Source organism: Panthera tigris, chromosome E1 (genome assembly GCF_018350195.1).
Source record: "Panthera tigris isolate Pti1 chromosome E1, P.tigris_Pti1_mat1.1, whole genome shotgun sequence".
Taxonomy (NCBI): Eukaryota; Metazoa; Chordata; class Mammalia; order Carnivora; family Felidae; genus Panthera; species Panthera tigris.
Genome location: NC_056673.1, coordinates 30,482,728 through 30,505,670, shown reverse-complemented (window position 1 = coordinate 30,505,670; position 22,943 = coordinate 30,482,728). Strand labels below are relative to the sequence as shown.

The window sequence follows — 22,943 nt, the reverse complement described above, 5'->3', positions numbered from 1 at the left end:
TAAGACATGACCAAGCCCTACTCTAGAATCCTGGAATTAATTGATCTGGGTTGTGGCCTGGGTAGTCCTTTGAAAAACTCCCCTTTCATTACAGGGGTTGATCATTCTGTTGTCTCTACTTTTGTGTATGTTTGAAATGCTTCATAATCTGGTTTGTTGTTGTTTTTGTTTTCAATGTTAAAACTTCCCAGGAGATTCAAATGGACTTGCTGGGTTTTAAATCACTGTAGTAGGGGGAACACTGAGTGCTAAGTCCCTGAGTCAGGCGAAGCTTGCCTTGTTTTCCAGGAAGAGCCAAAAGGATACAGGACTGGGGTGAATCTATGGTTGGAGAGTAGCCAGGGGCCAGGCCCCACTTACTAGCTGGGTGATGTTATTCAGTTATCTTTTCATTTTGAAATCCCAGCTTCCTCATTTTCAAAACAAGGATAATATTTACCTTTCAGAATTACTGACCTCTCAACAGTCATCAAATGAAATGGTATATGGCACAATGGTATTTCTTTTTTTTCTTCTTTTTGTGTTTTATTTCTAACCAGTTGCCAAGTGATGCTGAAGCTACCAGTCCAGGGACTATACCCTGAGTACCACCAATGTATGGGGACCATCTAGAATGGTGCTGGGGGGTGGAGAGTCCTAGAGAAGCAGTGAGTGGAAACTGAAAGGTAAGAGGGAGAAAGAAGAATATCTTAAGACAAAAGCAACACCATTTGAAGACTCACTCTCCTGATTTTTAAGTTAGTGGCCACCTGGGGGAGTGAATGTTGACTTCTGAGCTGTGCCAAGAAGTCTCCCTGGTAGAGAAGGGCCACAGGTCACTTACAAAAGCGTTCCCAGTGATCTGCAGTCAGGTCTCCTTGGAGCTCTGGGCCACATCATCATGCCAGTTGACACTGTGACATGCCTACAGAGAGGGTGAAATCAGCAGGCAGAGCTTTGCACCCTCAATTTAGACCAAGTAAGTAGTGGTCTGAGCTGATGGGGTTAATGGCTTGACTTCTTAACATTTTTAAATCTGAATGTCTGGCGCTGTGAGAAGGGACTGCCTGCAGTGTGCCTTTGTCCTTTAATGGGCCTTCTAATCAAGAAGTTTGCTCAGGAGCTGACAGCTCTTTTCCAGGGACTGTTCTTTTCTATGCTGTGTACCTACTAAAATACAAAAAGCCTGGCATTCCTAGGAAAATGGTGTTTAGCCAGGCTGGGCTAAGGGACAGTTTGGCCTTTAGGTGGGAAGCACAGATTTAACTCCCACAAGAACAGGTTTACTTCAATGGCTGAGAAGTTTCCACTAGCACCCCACAGGTGAGGTCATCATCATCAGGAGTGTCTTCACTTCCAGATTACAGGACTGTTCTGCCCCCTTCTCTCACCCTTTTACCTCTCTGCTAAGGGAGGAGTAGCTACCGGCATGAGTGACCTAATGATTATTGGACCTGGGACACTTATGGAGCCACATTTTACCAGTGGACAGGGCCACCATGTTTGAATGCAGAGCACCCATGTGTGGCATTCTTCTACCTGCCACAGACTGAGGCCAGCTCTTGTGCTCTCTTGCTCATGCTCTCTCTCTCTCCCTCTGTGTGTGTGTCTCTCTCTCCCTTTTTCCATATTCCTGAGCAAGCAGCTGGATGGATATATCAGAGCCTCAGGTCTTCCCCTCCTCACCTCTCTCTCCTGATGAGCATGTGGTGTGAGACTGTGTGAGAATGCTGGTCCCAAGGTTTAAATTGAGGGGACTGAGAGGAGAGGGCTGAGCAGGACCTCCCACTCCTGTCTTGGTATAAGCCAGGCTTCATACCCTCACCCTGTCTTTCACCAAATTCCTCCATGGGGATCACAGGAGGTGACTATTAATAAAGCAAAACTCTGATTTTCATTGGGCCTTCAGGACTCTGAGAGCAGAAGTGACTTGTCAGCAAAGATTTGGACATTCTGGATCCCTGGACACAATATCATACCAATTGAACCAGGGGCTGAATTGGAGCAGTGTCAAGTGGAATATGGTTCTTGCTGGGTCTTCCAACCTGCTGTTGACATCAGAGTCACCACCTATGGGTGGAAGGAGAATTCTAGTGGGCCCTTCAGTGGGAATAGTTTGTTACTTCACAAGCTCACGGTCCCTGGACATAATTTTGTGAGGCTATTTTATCCATCAGGGAAATTATGTAAATGAATGTATTCATGTAAGAAAGGGAGCATCCATGCAAATACGAACCTTTGAATTTTAGTCTGGGACTTTTAATGTGTTTTGTTTTTTAGGGGGGGAGAGAGAGAGAGAGAGAGAGAGAGAGAAAATATGAATGAGCCAGGGAGAGAGGCAGAGGGGGAGACAGAGACAGAATCCTAAGCAGGCTGCATACTCAGTGCAGAGACCCATGCTGGGCTTGATCCCACGACCCTGGGATAATGACCTGAGAGGTGAAATCAAGAGGTGCCCCTTTAATGTGTTTTTACGACCCAGAAAAGCTTAGATGGGGTGCCTGCGTGGCTCAATCGGTTAAGTGTCTGCCTTTGGCTCAGGTTATGATCTCACAGTTTGTGTGTTTGAGCCCCACATTGGGCTCTCCGCTCTCACTGCAGAGCTTGCTTCGGATCTTGTCTCTCTCTCTGTCCCTTCCCAGCTCTGTCTCTCTCCCTCTCTGTCAAAAGTAAATAAACACTAAAAAATTAAAAAAAAAAAGACCCAGAAAAATTTAGAGATAGACTTAACCACCTTATTTTGCCATTTAGTTTAGGATAGATACCTCTCCATAGCTACCTTTGGGTGAATGAAAACTCCAAAATATTTGTTCATGTGCTCGTTCAAGCAGTCTTTAGGACCTGTTGTGTGCCTGGCATATGCTAAATCCCGGTGATACCTGATGAATAAGACAAAGTTCATACCTTCAAGAAGCTTTAAGACAATAAAACAAGCACTTTATATATTCTATAGATCTGAGTTTCTGACCTTTATCATTTTTTTTTTTCTCTCTTGGAACATCTTCTTTTAACATTTCTTCCAGAGTAGGTCTGCTGCTGAATTCCTGCAGTTTTTATTTGTTTGAAAAACTTTTTATTTCTCCTTCACTTATTTATTTTGAGAGAGAACAAGGGTGAGCAGGAGAGGGGCAGAGAGAGAGGGAGAGAGAGAATCAGAGCATTGTCAGCACAGAGCCCAACGTGGGGCTCAATCTAGCGAACCAAGAGATCATGACCTGAGCTGAAATCAAGAGTATGTCGCTTAACTGACTGAGCCACTCAGGAGCCCCTCTCCTTCACTTTTGAAGGACAGTTTCACTGCATACAGCATTCTAGGTTGGTGGATTTTCTCTTTTAATACACTATGTATTTTATTCCACTCTTGTTTTACATGGATGGTTTCTGACAAGATGTCTGGTGTAATCTGCATCTATGTTCCTCTATAGGTAAAGATTTTCTTTTTCTTTTCTGAATTTAAATAGGATATATTTTGCGACCTAATTTGGATGTAAATTAAAAATAAATTAATTAAAAAAATAAATAAATAGGGTATATTTAAGGTGTTTTTTTTTTTGTATTTGTCCCGTGTGGCGTGCTCAAGATGGGCAGATTTACTTTGAAGGGTGGTCTGAGCCTGCACAGTAAACACCCATGTGATTCAAAATAAAACGTAAATATGACTACGACACAAAGTTTCCTCTCTTACATGTGTAATTGCACTACGACTCATTGGCAGTTCAGAGTTTTCCAGAGTTGTATGTTTTGGAAGTGGTGGTAGCAATGGTCTCGAGCAGGGATCACCAGACTTTTCCTCTAAAGGGCCAGCGAATAAATATTGGAGGCTTTGTGGGCCAAGAGGCAAAATGGAAGATATTATGTAGGTGCTTATATAACCACCTAGAAATGCAGAAACAATCCTTAGCTTGTGGACTGTTCAAAAATAACCAACAGGACAGATTTGGCATCACCTGACTAAAGTATGTTTCTGACACCTGATTGCTCGGTCATTTTAGGATTTATGAGCCTGAGACTCTAGCTGGGTTCTCAGTTTCCTCATCTGTAAAGTGGAAATAATTCCTGTTCTGCCAAATTTGTATGGGGATCCAATGAGAAGATACATTTTGAAACACACAGTAAATTAAATGGTTTTTGTTGTGAGCCATAGCTAAGTGTATATGTCCTACCCAATATACTCCCCAGAGGCCTGGTTTATACCTGTTGTCCTGGTGATATTTTTACCACATCCCTTTCACTCTCAAAAGTATGCTGGTTGGAATGATAAATAATACGGTCATCCTCGCTATAACTATATGCACTTCAACAGCTTTCTTATTTATCCAATGGTATGTTTGGAGAGGTCAGTGACAATCCAGAGGCAGTATCACAGACCATGACCTCAGCTGTCCGATCACTGGCTGCAAGGCCAGGTTCTACGGTCATTATTTGAGTGACTTTAGGTGAGTTTCACAGACTTTTTTTTTTTTTTTTTTTTTTACAGCTCTAATGAGGTATCATTTGTATACCATAAAATTTACTCAGTTTAAGTGTACAGTTCAATGAATTTTAGTAAATTTATGGAGTTATGCAGCCTTCATCACAGTCTAATTTTAGAACATTTGTGATATCCCCAAAAGACACTTCTTGTGGTTGTTATCATTCCCAGTCCAGACAGCCACCAATCTGCTTCCTGTCTCTGTAGACTTGCCTTTTCCAGAAATTTCTCCGAACTCCTTTAGCCTCAGTTTCCTTGTCTGAAAAATGGGTTTCCCAATGAGCCACACTTCATATTATCATTGTGTGGATTGAGATAATCCGATATCAGTCCAGTGTCCGGTATTCAATAAGCACTCAGTGAATGTTAGCCATCATTATTATCTTACCTAGCTATGTGCAATCCTTAGGGATTAAACCTGCCATGTTTTCGTAGAGAGATCTAAAATATTAAATCAGATTTACTCAACTGCCTTTTTTTTTTTTAAATGTTTTTATTTGTTTTTCAAGGGGAGAGAGAGACAGAGCATGAGTGGGGGAGGAACAGAGAGAGAGGGAGACACAGAAGCTGAAGCAGGATACAGGCTCTGAGCTGTCAGCACAGAGCCCAATGCGGGGTTTGAACCCACGAACTGTGAGATCATGACCAGAGCCGAAGTCGGACGCTTAACTGACTGAGCCACCCAGGCGCCCCACAACTGCCTTTTTTTTTTATCTTGATACACCCTTCCAAGTGGCAGCTGTATCTTGATTCCTGTCATTAGAATTGATGCTCTTTGGTGAAAAATGCTTACTTTTCGTAACTTCAGAGCCTGTTTACTTGCCACAGAGTGGCTGGAGTTGGTCAGCTTCCACAGTCATAGTTGAGATCTTGTCCCCTCCTGCGGAATGGGAATGAGCTCTTCTTTGAGAGGTTAAGAAAATTCAGCACACACTCAGAGGTGCATTTTCAGGATGAGACAAATGTGATTTATCAAGACTGTCTCCCAGTCAGTGAGGTCAATGCAGATGAACATCATGATTTACAGAGACGGGGTGACACCTTTCTGGATCAGGTGGGGGAGAGGTAAAGGAGGTCTAACAGATTAGTCCTCTGAGGGAGCTGCAAATGTCAAATGCAAACATTGTGACATTTTGGCATTTCTCATATGTAAACACATGAGCTCTTACAGAATTTATCCTGCTCAGGACAAATAAGTGTGCTGTTGGCAGTAGTGTTTCTCAAAATATGTTAACCTTATAAATGCAGTTGAAAATAAAATGTCCAGTTCTTTTGTGCATTTGAATCAGCACTGCTAAGAAATACAACAATCTGATGTTTAGACAAGTGTCCCAGAATAACAGAGTATCTTAAAAATTACTGATTAGTGAGATCAGTAGCAAATTGCCAAACCCTGTCCCCACACCTCCACCATTTCTTCATTTATAAAGTGGAGATAATAATATGCTTACCTCATAGGATTATTTTATGTATTAATCACCAAGCACAGTGCCTGGCTTCATACTCCATAGATGTTAGTTTCTCTAAAAAATGTGCATTATGTTACAGTTCTGAATCCTCAATTATTTAATATGGAAAAGGGGATCATTGTACCCACCTTATGAATGACAATGACATCTAATATCTGCTAAGTACTTATGTGTGAGGCACAATGGTAAGAATTTTAGATGGATTAGCTCACAATCCTCATAATCATCCCCTTAAGTACAAATTCATTAGACCCACTTTGCAGCTGAGGAAAGCAAGGCTAGTCGGTAGAAGAGCTTTGACCCTACTGGGTTGTGACTCTGAGCCCATGCGGTAACCACCATGGGGTATTTTCTGGTTTTTGAGATGACTCTGGAATAATGCACGTAAAGATAGCAAAGCACTAGTCCGTTGAAAGTTCTGTTATTCATCCTTTCCCATTCCTGCCTATCTCCTGCTCTGGATCTGAATCTCTACAGAAGAGGCATCTAAAAAATATTCCTCTGGCTGCTTGGAGGCCTGTTAGACAAACACCAGGCTTAAGGCCTCAGGGGAGCATCTCAGTGGGCGGTCCATTCTGGGTGGTCCAGGGAAGGAGCAAGAGCACTGGCTTGGGGACCAGAAGGAACAGGTTCCCGTCCAGCCTTTGCAACCAACAGCTTCATCAGTGGGACCCTTGGCAAGTCACTGACCTCTTTTACGTAAAGGTCTAAGGCCCCTTCTGGCTCTAAGATGCTATGTGATGGGTCTTCTTTATCTTAATCATTAGATTGTGGTTTGGAACAGTGGTTTGAAGGAAATGTGCAGACAGTAGGGCTAAACAGGAGACACTGAAGGAAGTAGAATGGCCCATATCACCTTCTTTCTGGCTGTCCCAAGTACTAGCTGTGGGACTCAAGCAAGTAATTTAGCCTGCCTGAGATAATTTCTTCACATAAAGATGGAGATAACACTAACATCCCCATCTCTATCACAACTCTGTTAAAGATTACATGAGGTAATGAATATAAAACTGAAAACTGAACAATTACTAGTATTAGTAAAATAATTTATAGCAGGTCAAAGTGACCAGAAAACTTCAAATACAGAATGCATGGCTATTGCATGACTACTGACATCACCAGGGGGAAGTATGTTCCAAGCTCAAAAGCCAAGAATATGTGTATGCCCGATTTCTTCCCAGGGCCAAGGATACAGTAAGTCCTAGCAAGTTTATAATTTTATAATAAAATTTGTTAATTTTTTGTAATTATACTTTTTTCTGACCTAGTGGAAGGAGGTGGCACTTTCTATAACAGTGTGTGGAGTTTCAGATATGCAAAATTAAATATACTTACTGTTGATTAACACTGGCCATGATCTCTTCCCTCTCTTCCTTGACAATGCATTGTAGCAATGCTTATGTACTTCTGTACTGTTTTAATGGATTTATACATAATAGTTTCTCCTTGTAAATGCATCTAAGTCTTATCAGCACTATTCTGGCCGTCTGCTTTTCTACTTTAGAGTAATAATGCCAAGTAAAAACAAACCTGGACTCACAAGGAGAGACTTTTATCCAAAAGGATTATTGCAAAGTGGGGAGAGAGATTATTGTAATAGGGAGAACACTTTGACCATAAGGTCTGTGAATGTCTCAAGAATGAGGCAAAAAGAGTTTTTCTTTTATAGAGATGAGTAAACAAGGTGAGAAACCAGTGTGAGGAAGTGAGATAAAAGGTGGCATGCCTGGATAGTAGATCAGAGAATATTTTGCCCTGAGGCTAATCTGTTCTCAGGAGGGGCTGTATGCTGGCTCAGCCTGAGGGTGGGCCAACATTTAGGGGAAGAATGAGAGAAACTTAACCAGTCTGGTTCACAAGCATTTTGTTCTGATCGGATCAGTGGGGACAAGCAGTTCAGCTAATCATTTATGAGGCAATGCAAGGGAATTCAGAGCGTCTGTGTCTGGCCTTGTCACAGGTAAACAAGGGCAGCATCTGGGAGTCTTATCTAAGTCCTATGGGGAATGATGGTTCTTTGCAACAAGCTCTTTTCTGGAACACAAAGGAGAGGGGAGTTTTCTTAACCTTCACTGTTCCCCCAAATCACAGGACTCCTGTAAAATTCATTGTTGGAAAGGATCATTTTTATCAATTAAGATTGCTTTTAGCTGCAAGTAACAGGAAACTGTACAAACAGTGACTCAAAGAGGGGTTTATTTTTCTCATTTAACAAGTAGAGCAGGGGTCAGTAGTTGATGACACTGGTTTAGCTGATCAATGATGCCAGTAAAACAATGAGTCTTTTTAGTCTTCCTCCTCATGTTTGGTACCACTTCATTACAAAATAGCTGCTGTAGCTCCAAATAGCCATAGTCAAACCAGTGTAGGAGACCGGCAAAGTCATTAGTTGTGTACATTGCCACAGAGGTTCTCTTAGCAAGAAAGAAGGCACTCTGTGCTACGGTAAATCTTCTGTTTCTTCTGGTCACTGTATTCTACACAAGGTATTTACTGATTCTCTACCACCGAATAATTTTTTTTTCAATTTTATTCATACATGGAGAATTAGAAAAATATACACCAAGTTTTACAGCATGATAAATAAATGGAGACATTCTTACAAATGATTTTCTGGAGGAGCTTCAGGAAAGCCAAGAATCTCTTGAGTAAACTTATTTGGAATCATTTATTGAATCATCTACTGAATCTTACACATAATGCAGAAAGTTTATATTTCTAATTTTAAGGAGATCTTACACATCAGTAATAAAAACTTTGCCCAAATCAAGCCAAGCTTTAGTCCCTTTCCTATCTATTTGCACAAACAATGGTACCCAATCCTGATGAGATGTTCCTGTGCTATTGGCAAGAGTATACATTGGTATAAATTCTTAAAGCCTTATAAAAAGCATGAAGAACCTTAAACTTATAAAAAAGCATAGAGAACCTTTACTAAAATCTATCTCTAAGGAAGAATGAAAAAAATTAGAATTATGGACCAAGTTGGTCCATCTGAAATAATAATTATTCCAGCAATATTTATATTTGTAAAAATATTAGAAACGAAGGACTGAATGAGAATAATTAAATTAGGTCTGATCTCTCCATAGAGAATACAAGTTGTTTAAACCATATTATTCCGATTTTGTAACATAGAAATATTTATGTACTTAAAAGAAATAATGTCAAATATTACCAATAGATCTTTGTGGATTATGGGGTTACATGTCATTTATATTTTCCTTATTCAGTTTTTTGCATTTTCCAATTTTCCTATAATGAATATTATTTCTACAGTTATAAAAAATTCACTTTATTTTTTAAAGGAAAGTAAAATCGTGTGTATGTTTGCAGAGATCCTTGTCAGAAAGAAATAATAGGTGAAAAGGTGCCTTGATCCAAGAATTTTGGTGGGCTGTTTGTTACTTGAAAAGAACATTTTATTGATAGACGAGGGAAGTGTTACCAAGCATTTTGTTCCTCTGGAGTCCTGGCATTTCTCAGTTCTGCCACGAAGGGAGTGTTTAAAGGAAGTTGTAACAATAGTTCGTTCTTCTGTATTCAAGTAAATCACATCGTTTTATTTTTCTCTTTCTAAGAGGGCTTTCTGTTTTTCTTTTCTGTGATATGTATAGGACTGAGGTCACTAAGGACAGTAACTAAATTCAGAAGGGGAAGGGAAGCAGTGTAAGGAAACAGTTTGTCTTAATTTATCCAGATAACCAAAGTTAACTCATTTAAGCTGAGATCATTATCTCAATGCGTAATTATCCCTTTTGCTCAGTATGTACAGAAAATGGGGCCCCAGCATTCCTGAACAGGGAACTGTCTCTCTTCCAGAGATGATTAATAAATGTATGAGTATGTATAAACCCTCACTATCTTCCCATCTGTGTGAGGGGAGGGCACAGGAGGGAGAAGGAGGTGTTTCTCCTGATGTTTGTCTTTTGGGGTATACAAACTAGCAGATCTAAATACCTCGTGTGCTGTGCTCACAGCATGTGAGGTGTTTAAATCTGCTAGTTTGTCATTTGCTGGTTGGAAACCTTTGGTATAAAGTCACATACTTTTAGAGCTGGAAGAACTTTATGAATTCCATTTCAATTGCATCTTCCATTTCTTACCAGTTAATTTAACAGATAGATGAGATTCTTAAACTAGGATATGTTTTGCCCTGGGTTATGCCCCCTGAGCCAGGAAGCCCTTGTAGCCTCAAGATCTCTAGAAAGCTTCACCATGTTTACCTCTTGACTTCACATGTTCGATTAGCCAATAACATTGCTTTAGCACATGGAAGAACGTGTCATTCTAAAAGCATCGTTTTTGTTTTATTTGTTTGCTTTTGCATGGAACTTAATCTAAAAGCCTTTGGTTTAATCTTAACAGTAAAGCCTTTAGGCAAGAGGAGGGTCAGGAATTGTTAGTTGCCATTGTAGGGAAAGTGAAATGCATAACATGGCCAACTCTAGCCCCAGAACCCTCACAGAGGAGGATATGGTCTCGCATGAAGGAAAAAAAAAAAAGGCCAGAGGTGGGGGGGGGGGGGGGGGGAGGAACTCTCATCCTTTGGAATCTAGAAATGGTCTCTCTCTCTCTCTTTTTTTTATAAAGAGGACTAATGTGATTTGAAGCTGATGTTTTATACACAAGTTCTTTACATAAAAAGGAAGTTGTTGACAGATTCTTTCTTGGCATTGATAAAAACAATGTGTTAGGTTTCATTATGCCCCATGGATATCTAAAATAGTAACCTGTCCCCTGAGCATTAGCTGCCTATATGACACTCCCACTTGGATGTTTAATAAGCATCTTAAACTCAAAAGTAGAATTCTTGATATCCCCATAGCTCACATATCACCTCTTCCCAAGTGTTCTCTATCTTAGAGCATGGATCTCTCATTTACCTAGTTCAAGCAGAGGTTCTAAGTAATTCTTTACTTTCTCTTCTCCACAGGCAATCTGTCAGCACTTCTTGCTAACATTACTTCTAAATATAACCCTAAATCACTGACTTCTCTCAATCACTGTTGTCACCTCCTTGTTTAAATCACCATCATCTCTTATCTGCAGAACCATTATCTGAAGACCATTGCACTGGTCTTCAAACCATCTCCTTGCTCCCTTATGATCTATTTTCTACCAAGCATCAAGGATCATCTTTTTATTTAGTGTTCCTCTGTTTAAAGTCACTCATTGGTTTTCCTTAGTAATTAGAACAAAATCTTTATCCCATCACCCTGGTTTACAAAGCCCTGTGGAGTCTGGACACCACTGTCTCTCTGACCTCAGCTCCTACCACCTCTCCAATCCACAGTTCTCTGGATCTTATGACTTCCTGTTTTTTGAGCATGAACGTTCATAAATGTGAAGGTCTTCCCTATACCAGGAATGGGTTTTCCTTATCTTCCCATGGCTGGTTCCTTCTAATATTTAGAATAAGATGTTCTGATAAAGGTTATCCCTCATAGAGGTCTTTCCTTATTACTTGATTACATAGGACACCCCTTGCCCCCAAAACAGGCACCACTGATGACATAACTTTCCTTATATACAATTCAAATTACCTAGATAGCATTTATAGCCACCGCCACCACCACCACCAATGTCTACAATAAATGTATGATCCACTAGAGCACGGGCCTCATCTGCTTTTTCATTATTGTGTTACCAAGACCACAGAGGAGGTACCTCAATAATTGGTGTTGTATGAACATCTGCTTTTCATATGCTGTGTCATCCAGCTGTCTATTTGGAAATCAATAGATTGTTTTGCCTGTTCTGTTTTTACAGCAGACTGGACTTTATGAGTATAAAGTCTTTGGTGTTCTGGACGACTGCCCTCCGGCTTTACTCGCAGATGTCTACATGGACTTAGACTACAGAAAACAGTGGGACCAATATGTTAAAGGTGAATAACGTCTATTATTAAGAAAAAAAAAAATCTAGAAAGTAGAATCTATTGTTACTTATTCCAGCTAGTAGAAAGCAACAGGTTCAATTTCTACTATGTTATGTTTTATTTTTAATTTTGGCATGAAAGTCTTAAGTGTTGGGCTGAAACGTGATTCCTTTGTGATTCCTTTGTGATTCCTTGCATTCCCTTAGCTGCTAGTCTCCAGTTTGCTCTGGGGGCTCCTTTGTTCTCACTGTAAGTTCAACATCATCTCACATATCTAGGTAGTCATAGGCAGCTTCTTGGAGGAGGTGGTGTCCGAGCTTTGTTTTGGAAGTTGAATCAAAGTTTTGTCAACAAGAAGAATGCATATAGGTGAGAGGGTGAGAAGGTGAGGGGATGGGGGGCTTGAGGCCATCTGAGGCCCAGGGAACAGCATGAATAAAGGGAGGAAGGCATGAAACAGCATGGTATGTTCAAAAACTGTGAGCAGTTTGGTTTTATTGTGTTATTGGGGTAGCAGAATGTAGAGCTAAGGGAGGAGGAAGGTCCAGAGCTCCAAGGCTCCAGTTCTTAGATTTTGCCCTGAAAGTCAAGGAGGAGGGGAAGGGTGATGCCCTGAAGGAGAATGCCACCTGTGAAAGGCATTAAATAGGGGTTCCTCCTGTCACTTAAAGGTGGGAGTGGCCTCTGCCAAATCAGTCACAGTGGAAGAGAACTGCAGAACTAGCCAAGGTGCATGTAAACTCTGAAAGACCTTTGCTATAGTCAGGACTTTTGGTTGCAAGCAACAAAAAGTTAACAGATGCCAGTGTAAGAAATGGAAAAGAGTTTATTGGTTTCATGGCATTGAAAAGTCCAGGGGTATCTGACTTCTAGGACAGCTGCATCTAATGCTTAAATAACTTCTCCATCTCGACTCAGTTTTCTTCTGAGTTGACCTAATTCTCAGGCAGATTCTTCTGTCATGGCAAAGATGGCCACCAGAAGATCCAGGCTTATAGTCTAACCATATAAATAATAACCCCACAGGAACAGGAAGGAGCATTCCACTTTCCTGCTCACGGCAGCCAGAGCCCCACAATTTGCTCTCATGGCCTCCTGTGGATGTTTGTCATGGTTGTGGTCTCCTAGTGTTTTCCAGTACCCTTTCTATCTAGGAAGAACTGTGATACTTGTCCATTCAAGGGAGAAGCCAGATGTTCTCTGTCCCAGTCTCCTCAGGGATGTAATATAGATGTTGCCAGTAAGACACACATGCAGCTTCAATGTGAGAGAGAACTGCAGCGTCCAAAATCAATTTTCTGGTGATGGTCAGGGCCAAGGTGTCTGACACTGGGAGAAACAGTTGCAGAGCCTCTGATGTTTGGTACTTGGCATCAGCCATTCACACTATGGTGTCTAGTCCGGTAGCAGCAGTAGTTTGGCTTCTCTGGAACAATCCTGAGGTTCTAAGCCCGGCTCTGGCCCTTCTACATATTCTGTGAGCTACCTGAGGGCCTTTACTAAACCACAAGGTAAGACCCTGGCCAGATGCACCATCCCCGAATGAATCACTGTGGCCACATCTTGCTCATTTTCCCAGCCCTGAAATTAATGCTGAGTCAGTCCTGCTTAAACCGCATAGTCAAGGAGGGGAAGGGTGAAGGAGAATGGAGATCACTGGTTCAAGAAGGGGGAGGTGATGCTGAGTATGCAAAGGTCACAGATGTCTACTTCTTCCCTTCCTCTCAAGGGCTGTCTTTAGTCTCTTGTGGCACCAATGGGCAAGCTCTTTAATCCATGGTCTTCTAACAGATTTTCCTCCCAAAGCTGAATTAAAGAATACTTTTCCCCCATCAGCATCTCCTTAAGGGTCTGTCATGGTTACTTCAGCAGCCTTGGCTTGCCTCCTTCTTTAAATAAATGCTTAGTATGAAGGCATACTGCACAGCTTGGGGTCAGAGGGTGTACATGCCATTGAATGCTTTTGCTCTCTCCAGCCAAGTTAGCTGCTATTTGCACAATATAGAACGATCAAATATTAAGGGAATCTGGTCATTGCAGTCGTGGCAGTGTGTAAAGAAACAGGGGAGAGAAGCAAGACACTTAGGGTTAGCCACAGCTATGCCACTTCCTAGCTGTTTAGGAAGGACACTGCCCTGGCTAGAACCTTCATTTCCCAGTTGAACGCACTAGACTGGGTGACTCAGTTCAGGGCTAGCTGTAATAGGTCAAGAAATCTAGAGAGAGAAATCAAAAGCAAAACTACTGGTACTCTAGTGACATCTGCTGGCTGCCCTGATTTTAAAACCTGAACGTTTAGTTTTGGATGCCTGATTTTGTTCCATTGCATTGTATTTGAGAATCTTGCTTGTGCTATACAATGGACACATTTTGTTATTTTATTTTTACTGTGTTTTAATGTCTACTAGACTCTGCTCTTGGGCAACAAGCTTTTAGCATTAATGAATCTTATTTCTCCTAGAGTTCTGTGCCTTATGAGTTAGTGGTTTATCATTACCCTCAGAGATAATCACACCTAGGCTTCTTGTTAAATGAAGCCCAGAAAGCTTCCAGATACATTAACTTCTTTTGTTCTCCTTAGAACTCTATGAAAAGGAATGCAATGGAGAAACCGTGGTCTACTGGGAAGTGAAGTACCCTTTTCCCATGTCCAACCGAGATGTATCCTTTCTCAAGGCACATCACTACTTGACTTCCTAAGTGTTTCTGTGCCCCTTGGCTATTGCCCAGTGGTGTCATGCCCATGGCAATGTGGACAGTGTTGTCCTTTGATTCTTGCAGAAACATCTGCTGAAGCTGTTGCTTCTTGTGTGGCTTTTGGAGACCTCAGAGTGTGATTTCTGGACCTGACCATGTGGTACGTCTATGATTGTGGTCACTGGAGGGCAGCTCAGACTTTCCTGGAAAGTTTTCTAAGGCTTGAATTTGTTGGCTCCAGAAATGGGGACCTGGAGAGAAGTTCTTCTAGTGTTTACAAATTCCCTCGATCTAGAGGTGGAAGTGAGCACCCAGGGAGGTAAAGTGACAGAGGCATACATACAGAGTGGGGACTGCAACTCACACCCTCACTTTTCCAGCTCTCCCCATCTCCTCTCCAGTTTGAGTGACCCCACAGCGATCCCTCCTTGACTGCTGGCTCTGGGTACTGGGGATATGTTTCTTCCCCAGTTTCCTCATTTATCATTAAAGCAGTTGAATGGAATGTGGGGAGTTTTAGCTAACACTACAAGGTTCTAGGAGGCCCTCTCAGGATAAGCCTCCTATGGGGGATGGAATTTCAAGGACAGGCAGGGTGGGGGCAGGATGACTGAGGGGTGAGGTTTCCACCCCTTCACTGTCCTCTTCAATCACAGCAGTCAAGTGTTTTACACACTGAATTTCCATAGAATATCCTTTCAGCAAAGGGTCTTGTGGATTAAAAAAAGTTTGGAGAGCCACTGAATTTCTAGCTCTGACATTATACAAGTTTGTATGTTCTTAAATAATTATTCACAAGAAAGAGAAGGAGCATGCGGGTGTGTTTTATAGAAATTGTGTGTGTGTGTGTGTGTGTGTGTGTGTGTGTGTTGGCCTCTAAGTGTATGTGTTTACCTTGGCTCCAACCAGATTATAAAATCCTTAGGGGTTTATTTTTATTTTTATTTTTATTTTAACATTTGTTTATTTTTGAGACAGAGAGAGATAGAGCATGAACGGGGAGGGTCAGAGAGAGAGGGAGACACAGAATCCAAAACAGGCTCCAGGCTCTGAGCTGTCAGCACAGAGCCCGACGCGGGGCTCAAACCCACGAACTGCGAGATCGTGACCTGAGCTGAGGTCGGACGCTTAGCCGACTGAGCCACCCAGGCGCCCCTTAAGGGTTTATTTCTTGCCCGCATACTGCTAGGTAGTTGGTACACACATGGTACATATTTCAACAGATCGTGGATTACTTCTTAGGTTTTATGTGGTTACCTCTGATCCTACCAACAACTGTGCACAGTGAGTTCCATCATCCTCATGTTGTAGTCAAGGGAACTGATGCAAAGAGAAGTCAGAACTTTGCTGTGGTTTACACAACTAGTGGGTGGCAGAGGCAGGTTCTGGACCTGGGTGCAGCTCTTTCCAGAGATGGTGACCTTGACCAGGGCATGAGTCCATCTCTCTGACCTCACTGTGACACTGCTGGGTAGGTCTTAGGAGTGGACACTTGGGGCTACTTGAAGTTCTATTTAATTGGATTTCCAGACCCCACAGTCCCACAGTGAGTTTCTCATATGCACATATGTCTCTCCACTAAGGGTTAAATTTTTGAGAACAGAGAATAGCGCAGTGGAAAAGAACATTCATTTTGAGCCAGAGATCCCAGACTGAATGTGAGCTTATTCCCTGATTTGTTGTGTGATTTTGGAAAAGTCCCTTCGCTTCTCTGGACCTCAGTGACCTGGTGGTTCTCTGTTCATAGGCTCTATGGAAGGTCCAGCAACCTCCCAACCCTTTGAAGACCTTTGCCAAGTCTTAATAGATCAGCTGATTTTTCCTCAATGGAGTGTCAGGTGATATCTGTCACATGAGCTGAGCAAGTTTTAGGAGAGAGTAGGACAATCTTGGCTGTGAGGAAAGAGGCCTGGGGGAGAAAAGCCAGAGCCAAAGCAAATTCATTTCTCCCCCAAGACATTTAAGAACTTTACTCGTCAGTCCACAGAGAGCAGGGGCAACAGCCCATCCTGCAGGCTGTCTGAGTGAAGGCTGGGACCACTGTGGGTGCTGCAGAGACTCTGAGGTGGCATGGGGCTATGGTTGTTGCTGTTATAGTAAGTATAATTGTGTTATACTTAGGGTGATTTTTTTTTTTTTAATTGTTTAGTCTTTGAATTTCTTCTAGTGCAAAACCTAAAATTCTATTGAGGCCTGTCTAGCTATGAAAGTCTAACTAGGTTTGGGGGCCAGATCTGGGCTTGCATTCAGGTTCCAGTTGAGCTATGGGTCTTTGGCAAGTTTCTTTACTTTTCTGAGCCTCAATTTTATCATCAGTAGGATGGGGATACTTACACTGAACTCACAGGGACCATTTCAGGATCAAAACTGGTGCTACATGTAAAGCACATAGTAATGGCTGAATAAATGGTAACTCTCACTGTTTCTTAGGATTAAATTATCTTCTCTAGAATAGTGCCATAGACATAGTGTTCTACAAGTGTTTATTGAGATGAAATGGCTTTGTTATTTTTGGTGAATCAATGTTGACCCAGAGGGGACATCTACCTACTAAACATTCAGGTGCTTAGGTTTCTTCCTATGACCAGCAGGTGTAAGTAACATTGCTTGGCCATCCTCTGTGCATAGAAGTCAGCAACTAGAGCTTTGGAGGAGGGCAGGACAAAGTTTATGGGGTGCCTGTCCTGCCCTGGTTTCTCCAGTGCCTCCACCAAGCATGCCTGCTGAGCAGTGTAACCCCCTTTCCCTACAGAGGGAAACTTAGCCTCAGAAACAGGGTGTAACCAATGCAGAATCACACTGCTGATGAGTGATCAAACCTCTGATACCTCACAGTGCCTTCTTAGAGAAGGGAGGAGGGGTTTCTGTATATAATTAAAAGCATCAAGGACTCGTTCACAGGTAGGTAAGGCATGCTGTCAAATGAGAACATCAGACAGTATGGGACACCATCTTACAGTGCAGGTAGAGAGACAGGGCAAGGAAGTGAAGTAACAGTATAAGGGAACAAATGCCAGGTGAGAGGAACAGAGTCCTCTCCCTTTGCCTCTGGCTTGTGGGGTTTCCTTCTGCCCATCTATAAGGCTGGCATTGATATCATGCCTTGACTGGCAGTACAGTACATCTACATCCGGCAGCGGCAAGAGCTGGACGTGGAAGGGCGGAAGATCCATGTGGTCCTGGCCCAGAGCACTTCTGTGCCGCAGTTTGCCGAGAGGCCTGGTGTGATCCGGGTAAATCGGTACAAGCAGAGCCTCGCAATCGAGAGTGATGGCAAGAAGGGAAGCAAAGGTAAGGCCGGGGTGCATGTTGGTGCACTGACCAGGGCCACCTGTATCAAGGCCATGCTGATTGTGAGGCACGTAAAATTCATGGTGCTTATTCCCCGAGTTCAGAGAACAGGCACGTGTAGAAGACAACACCCGGAGAGGGACTCCATTCTCCCCCAGAAACTTGAGTGCATGGGGGACATTTAGATCTGACTCAGCCCATTCTTTACTGACTCTTGCACTGTCTAGATGAAATTAGAGCCAGAAGGTTTAGAAACTCTCACTTTAGATTGGTCCTCGGGATACATACGTTGGGCCTGAGGATGGGCAAGAAGGCTGGCAGCACTGTCTCTGAGGACGCAGCTCCTGCCCAGCAGAAACCCAGAGACTCAGGACTTGCTTCTCTGGAGTTCCAGCCCACGTGGAGAAAAGCTGTGAGCAGAGTAGGCATACGCAGCCGCCTACAGTACTGGAACGAGTGTGGCCTTGCATGTGAGGCAAAATCTGAAGCTTAGTTCTGACGCTTTTCACATGTCACCTTGAACATGCCACCTAACTTCTCGGAGCCTCCATGTTATCATTTATAAGCTCGGGTTTGTTCTTACCGACTCCATTGTACCATGAAGGTAATAAAGAGAGAAGTAATTAAATGAGATACTATATCCAAGTGTATAGAACATTGCCAGGCATTTAATGAGTAGCAGCAAAATGTGCCTGTGACTGTGATTTAAAAATGTTTACATATAAATATTCTGGGAGACAGGGAAGAGAAGTGCTCCTGAATCCTGTGCCCCCTCCCTTCTTTCTGAATCTAAAAGGGGAAGGTTGGCAGGGTTTGTTTTTGTCTTTGTAACATTTTTCCTCCTCCTGAATTGTCTTTTCTTTCTCCTCTAGTTTTCATGTATTACTTCGATAACCCGGGTGGCCAAATTCCGTCCTGGCTCATTAACTGGGTCGCCAAGGTGAGATCCCAGGAGGCAGGAGGGGGAAGTGTGTTTGACAAATGTTGACTTAGTCCAAGGGGCTGTCCCGCTGAAGAGACATCCTATCTCAGGCCTAATGAGGCTCTTTTATGAAGCAGCTTGGTTGAGTGACTACAGTTAGGACTGAGGTTGCCAACACCCAGGATGTGGAGGCTGGGACAAAAGACAAAGAATCCTTAGCTGGAATGTCAGACCCTCCCTGCCGGCAACACCCTGCTGGGATCACTGTCTGGATCCTCCTGACAATAGCCTGCTCATTATAGAGAAAATGGGGCCTTTAGAGCCTGCCCTGCTTATGGAGGAGTCTGGAAGGCTAACCTGGCTCCAGAGACAACCAGATGTGTCCAAGCCTGGAAGCCCCCAGTTTTGTTACTGCTGCTGTGTTTTGTTTCCCTGTAAGGAGAGGGAACTGCTGTGGTACCGGATCACTGCAGACTGCCTAGGGACCTGGCTTGATGAGAATCATTCAGCCTGCTTTGGAGGAGACCTACTTCTTGGTGGGAGGGCTCAGCACATTCCCTGGAGAGTGAAAAGCGCACAGGCTTTGAGTCAAATACATGTGATGTTGAATCCTCGTCCTGCTTCTGTCTGTGTTATCTAGGGAAGCCATCAATTTCTTCCCTTTTAAAAATGGAGATGGATACTACCGACCCTGTAGAGTAGTAGTAAATAAAGCAGTGTCTGGGGAAAATCTTGTACGGAGTTCGGCACTGACTAAATAATAAAATAGCCTAACCCTTTGCCCCCACAGCCTCACCATTTTCTAATTCTGTAAAAGAAGTCCTTTCTCTGATTTCTCTGGAAGAATCCCACAACCCAAACCAATCCCATTTCCTATGTTTTTTCTCTCCAAAAAATGGTGTCTCAGAAACATCTTAGCTTTTTACTAGTGAAAGCCAAGGCATACAACAGTGTCCCCTGCTGTCTAGTCTCGCCTGTGCCTTGGGTCTTCTGTCATTATCTGTAGCAACGTTCTGTTGAAATTGGACAGGGGACCTACTGTCATATTTATTATTCTCAAGGCATCTTTGTTTACCTTTGCCACATCCCAAAGAATCAGGAGTAATGTCTGTGAAGACACAGAAGTGACAAGTCTTCTTTGCTTTGCAGAATGGTGTTCCTAACTTCTTGAAGGACATGGCAAAAGCCTGTCAGAATTACCTCAAGAAAACCTAAGAAAGGGAACGAATGGTGTGTCCATGGAACGATGTCTCTGCAAGTGCCACAGCCCACTGATGCTCAGCTTTTCTTTCACTATTCTATCTTCAGAGGCCTGCACACTGTCTCACACATCATCCCCAAGTGTGTTTGCCTGATGCCTGGCTTCCTTTCCCACTCTCCCCACCCTGGGACTGGCTGCCTTCTTCCACTATTGAATGTGGGTCAGATTAGGGAAACTTTTGCTTGTTTATTTTTAAAAAGGGAAGTCCTCAATAGGGAACACAATCATTCCATTGTGCCATTTTAGGGGAATGGGTGGGTGGAGGAACAACAAATGCAAGGGCAACCAATCCTGGCAAGCTGGCTGCTTCCCAGAATGTGACTTCTTGCAACCCAGGAGGGGCTGCTGGGATGCCATCCCCTTCAGACTGGACTCTTGGTGCATCAGACTGGGAGACACGTGCTGATGTCCATTTGCCTGATGCTTTGGTGTGTTGATTTGGCTGGGGTCTGAGGTGATGATCCAGTAAGTCTTTCCACCATTTGTACTTGTAGAAGATCATGAGCTATTTTGATTTCAAACCATGTTGAAACACATGGCAGGCCTGATTACGCACTTAATGTGATAGCCATGTTTTCTCATTATCTATGTCTGGGATTCTCTTTCCCACATGCCACTGGAGAGAGGCTGACCATACCTCACTTGCTCTGCATTTTATCAGAAACTGAGGCATCATGATGGCTCTCTGGTGGTTTGCAAAAGTCAAAATACTGTGCGCACAGCTGTGATAAAGTGTCTTTATATGCAATAAAATGAATTTCCCTTCTAGAATGTTTGGAGATTCTGAAGGGATAAGAGTTCACAACCAGGGAAATATTAATTAGTGGATTGGATGACTCTACAACTTTTTTCTCAGGAATTCTACCTAAGATGTCTGCCTCTTCTACCGCTAAAAGACCTCCAGTTTCCTGTTTTCTCCTGAATTTTCGTAGAGCAAGATATTCTGTGGCTCAAGGCATAGCCTTAATGATCTCAGGGAAAAATTTTAACCACTGTGTGTGATGGCACTGAACCCTGATTAGGGGTCATAGACATTTAGGATGTAAAGCCAGAAGCAAAGGATTTATTAAAATGGGATACCTCAGACTGTATGTTTTCTCTCTGGGAAGAAAACGGATTGAATACCAATAAATACAACGTGACATAAATTTGTCCTGTTTGTAGTTTTCTTCGTACCTTGCTCCTTTTGTGAGAATGAACCAGTTGGGTCTCGTTTGTTTGCAAGACACATCCAACCTGAGTAATGAACTTGAGCATAAAAAAGAATTTTAGGTGCACTTACACGCAAGGCCAGGTGTAAGATGGACTCAGGTTAGGGTTGATAAGACTGACATTAGAATTTGGCTACATTTGTCTTCAGGTTATCTTTGACGTTGGGCTTTGTCTGGTGGCATGATTGCTGCTGACAGCAAAGGGTAGGCCTACATCTTCTCAGGCTCTTGCTGAGCCAAAAAAAGACAGCATTTCTTTCCAGTAGATCCCACACTATCCTATGACTCTCTCAACCATATGCCTGTCCGTTCCCCAGTCATTTTGGACATATGGATAGGCTTATACAAATAAGTGAATGCTTCATAAGTTTACCATTAAAAAAATCATTATCAGTAATACAACTGGAATTTAATTTTAGATAGGTGAAATCTAAAAGTCTCTTGTAACAGAGGGCCAAGTTGAAATTTTAAGTATAGAGTCACTGAAACACAGGCACAACGATTATAGTCTTTGAGCAGAGAATCGACATGAAATGGTGTCATGCAAACCGTCTTTAAACAGTGTTTAATAATTTAAGAACTCTGAGAACACGAATATGGAGTTTCTAGGTAAAGTAGTACCAAAAAGCAGTCACAAAGTTTGGGATAATTAGTAGAGTTTTGACTCTTTGGCATTTATGTGTGCTAATTTGGAGAAGACAGTCCTACACAGCATTGAAACATGAGGTCATGTGAAAAACTGAGAACCCATGAGCCAATAGTAAATGCCAGAGGTGCAGAAAATGTAGGACTGGTGCTCTTGGGGTTGTTCCCGATTCCTCAGGGTATGCCTCTCAATGACCGCTGGATGCATTGCTTGGAATTTGAAAGTTATATATTGTCATTCCTCTAGCACTTTGGTTCACTTACTCTTTTCCATTCTGTCTCTCCAAATGGACAATAAGATCTCTGGATAGAAACAGTTACTTCACTTTGATTACCAGCCCCTAGGGTTCTAGACAGTAGGCACTCAAGTGAGTGATTTAGAGAGATGGACCAAATGACACACACTCAGAAGGCCAAGCCTATTCAGATATGGAGGTCTAATTCGATTACATTAAACAACAATTCAGGCCACATTATTTCCTTAGTCATTTTTTTTGTGTGTGTGTGTGTGTGGTGAGGGGGCTCTAGATTCCTTCGGTTCCCATTGGTCCTTTATTTGTTAAGGGGTGGCTTTGCTGGTGTGGTTACAGGTTATTTTTTAATGTTAGAGAAATGGTACAGTCTGGACACAGTCCAGTTGATTAGTCAGGATATCAGGATTTTAATGAAAAACAAAAAATAGCACTACTGTTAGAGCTAAATTTTTTCCACAGGTGAATTAGTCACATTGCATAACAATCCAAAGCTATCGACCACATTGGAATTGAGGGGTTCCAGCAAAGGGTCACCTCCCATGAAAATGTTCCTATTTCACAATGACAGTCCTGGCCTGGCTCCCTGGCTGAGGTTCTTCACCCAGAGTCCCCATCTATAATGCTTGTCCTTCAAACCTCCTGCTTCCCAGCTGGATTTGGGAGACACAGAGCAGGAAGAGCCCGTTCAGTTCTTATGTTTCCAGTATCATCACGCAGTTGGCTCGGAGAATTATCCTTAAAACTTAAAAGCTTTGAGACATGCATTCACTGAACAGCTATTTCTTGAGTCTGGTGTCCACCTGGCAAGGGGACCGCCATGGCAGATCCTGGGATGGATGAGACAGGCTTGGTGTTTACCCTC

The 22,943-nt window shown here is 42.6% G+C and overlaps 1 protein-coding gene across 4 annotated transcripts in view; it reads left to right on the top strand.

Annotated features, from left to right (window-relative positions):
• The window catches only part of LOC102972581 (phosphatidylcholine transfer protein), a 32,722-nt gene extending 11,594 nt beyond the window's left edge, over positions 1-21,128 (top strand). The window contains exons 2-7 of one of the 4 annotated variants that reach the window (XM_042967221.1): positions 540-665; positions 11,692-11,809; positions 14,382-14,461; positions 17,617-17,788; positions 18,661-18,728; positions 19,860-21,128. In XM_042967221.1, coding sequence (XP_042823155.1) covers positions 11,767-11,809; positions 14,382-14,461; positions 17,617-17,788; positions 18,661-18,728; positions 19,860-19,925 — 429 coding nt within the window. In that variant the 5' untranslated portion in view covers positions 540-665; positions 11,692-11,766 and the 3' untranslated portion in view covers positions 19,926-21,128. Of the gene's footprint in view, positions 1-467; positions 666-11,691; positions 11,810-14,381; positions 14,462-17,616; positions 17,789-18,660; positions 18,729-19,859 lie in introns of those variants that run through there. The other 3 variants (XM_042967220.1, XM_042967219.1, XM_007086700.2) reach the window with 3 other exon arrangements.
• The last annotated feature ends 1,815 nt before the right edge of the window (positions 21,129-22,943 follow it).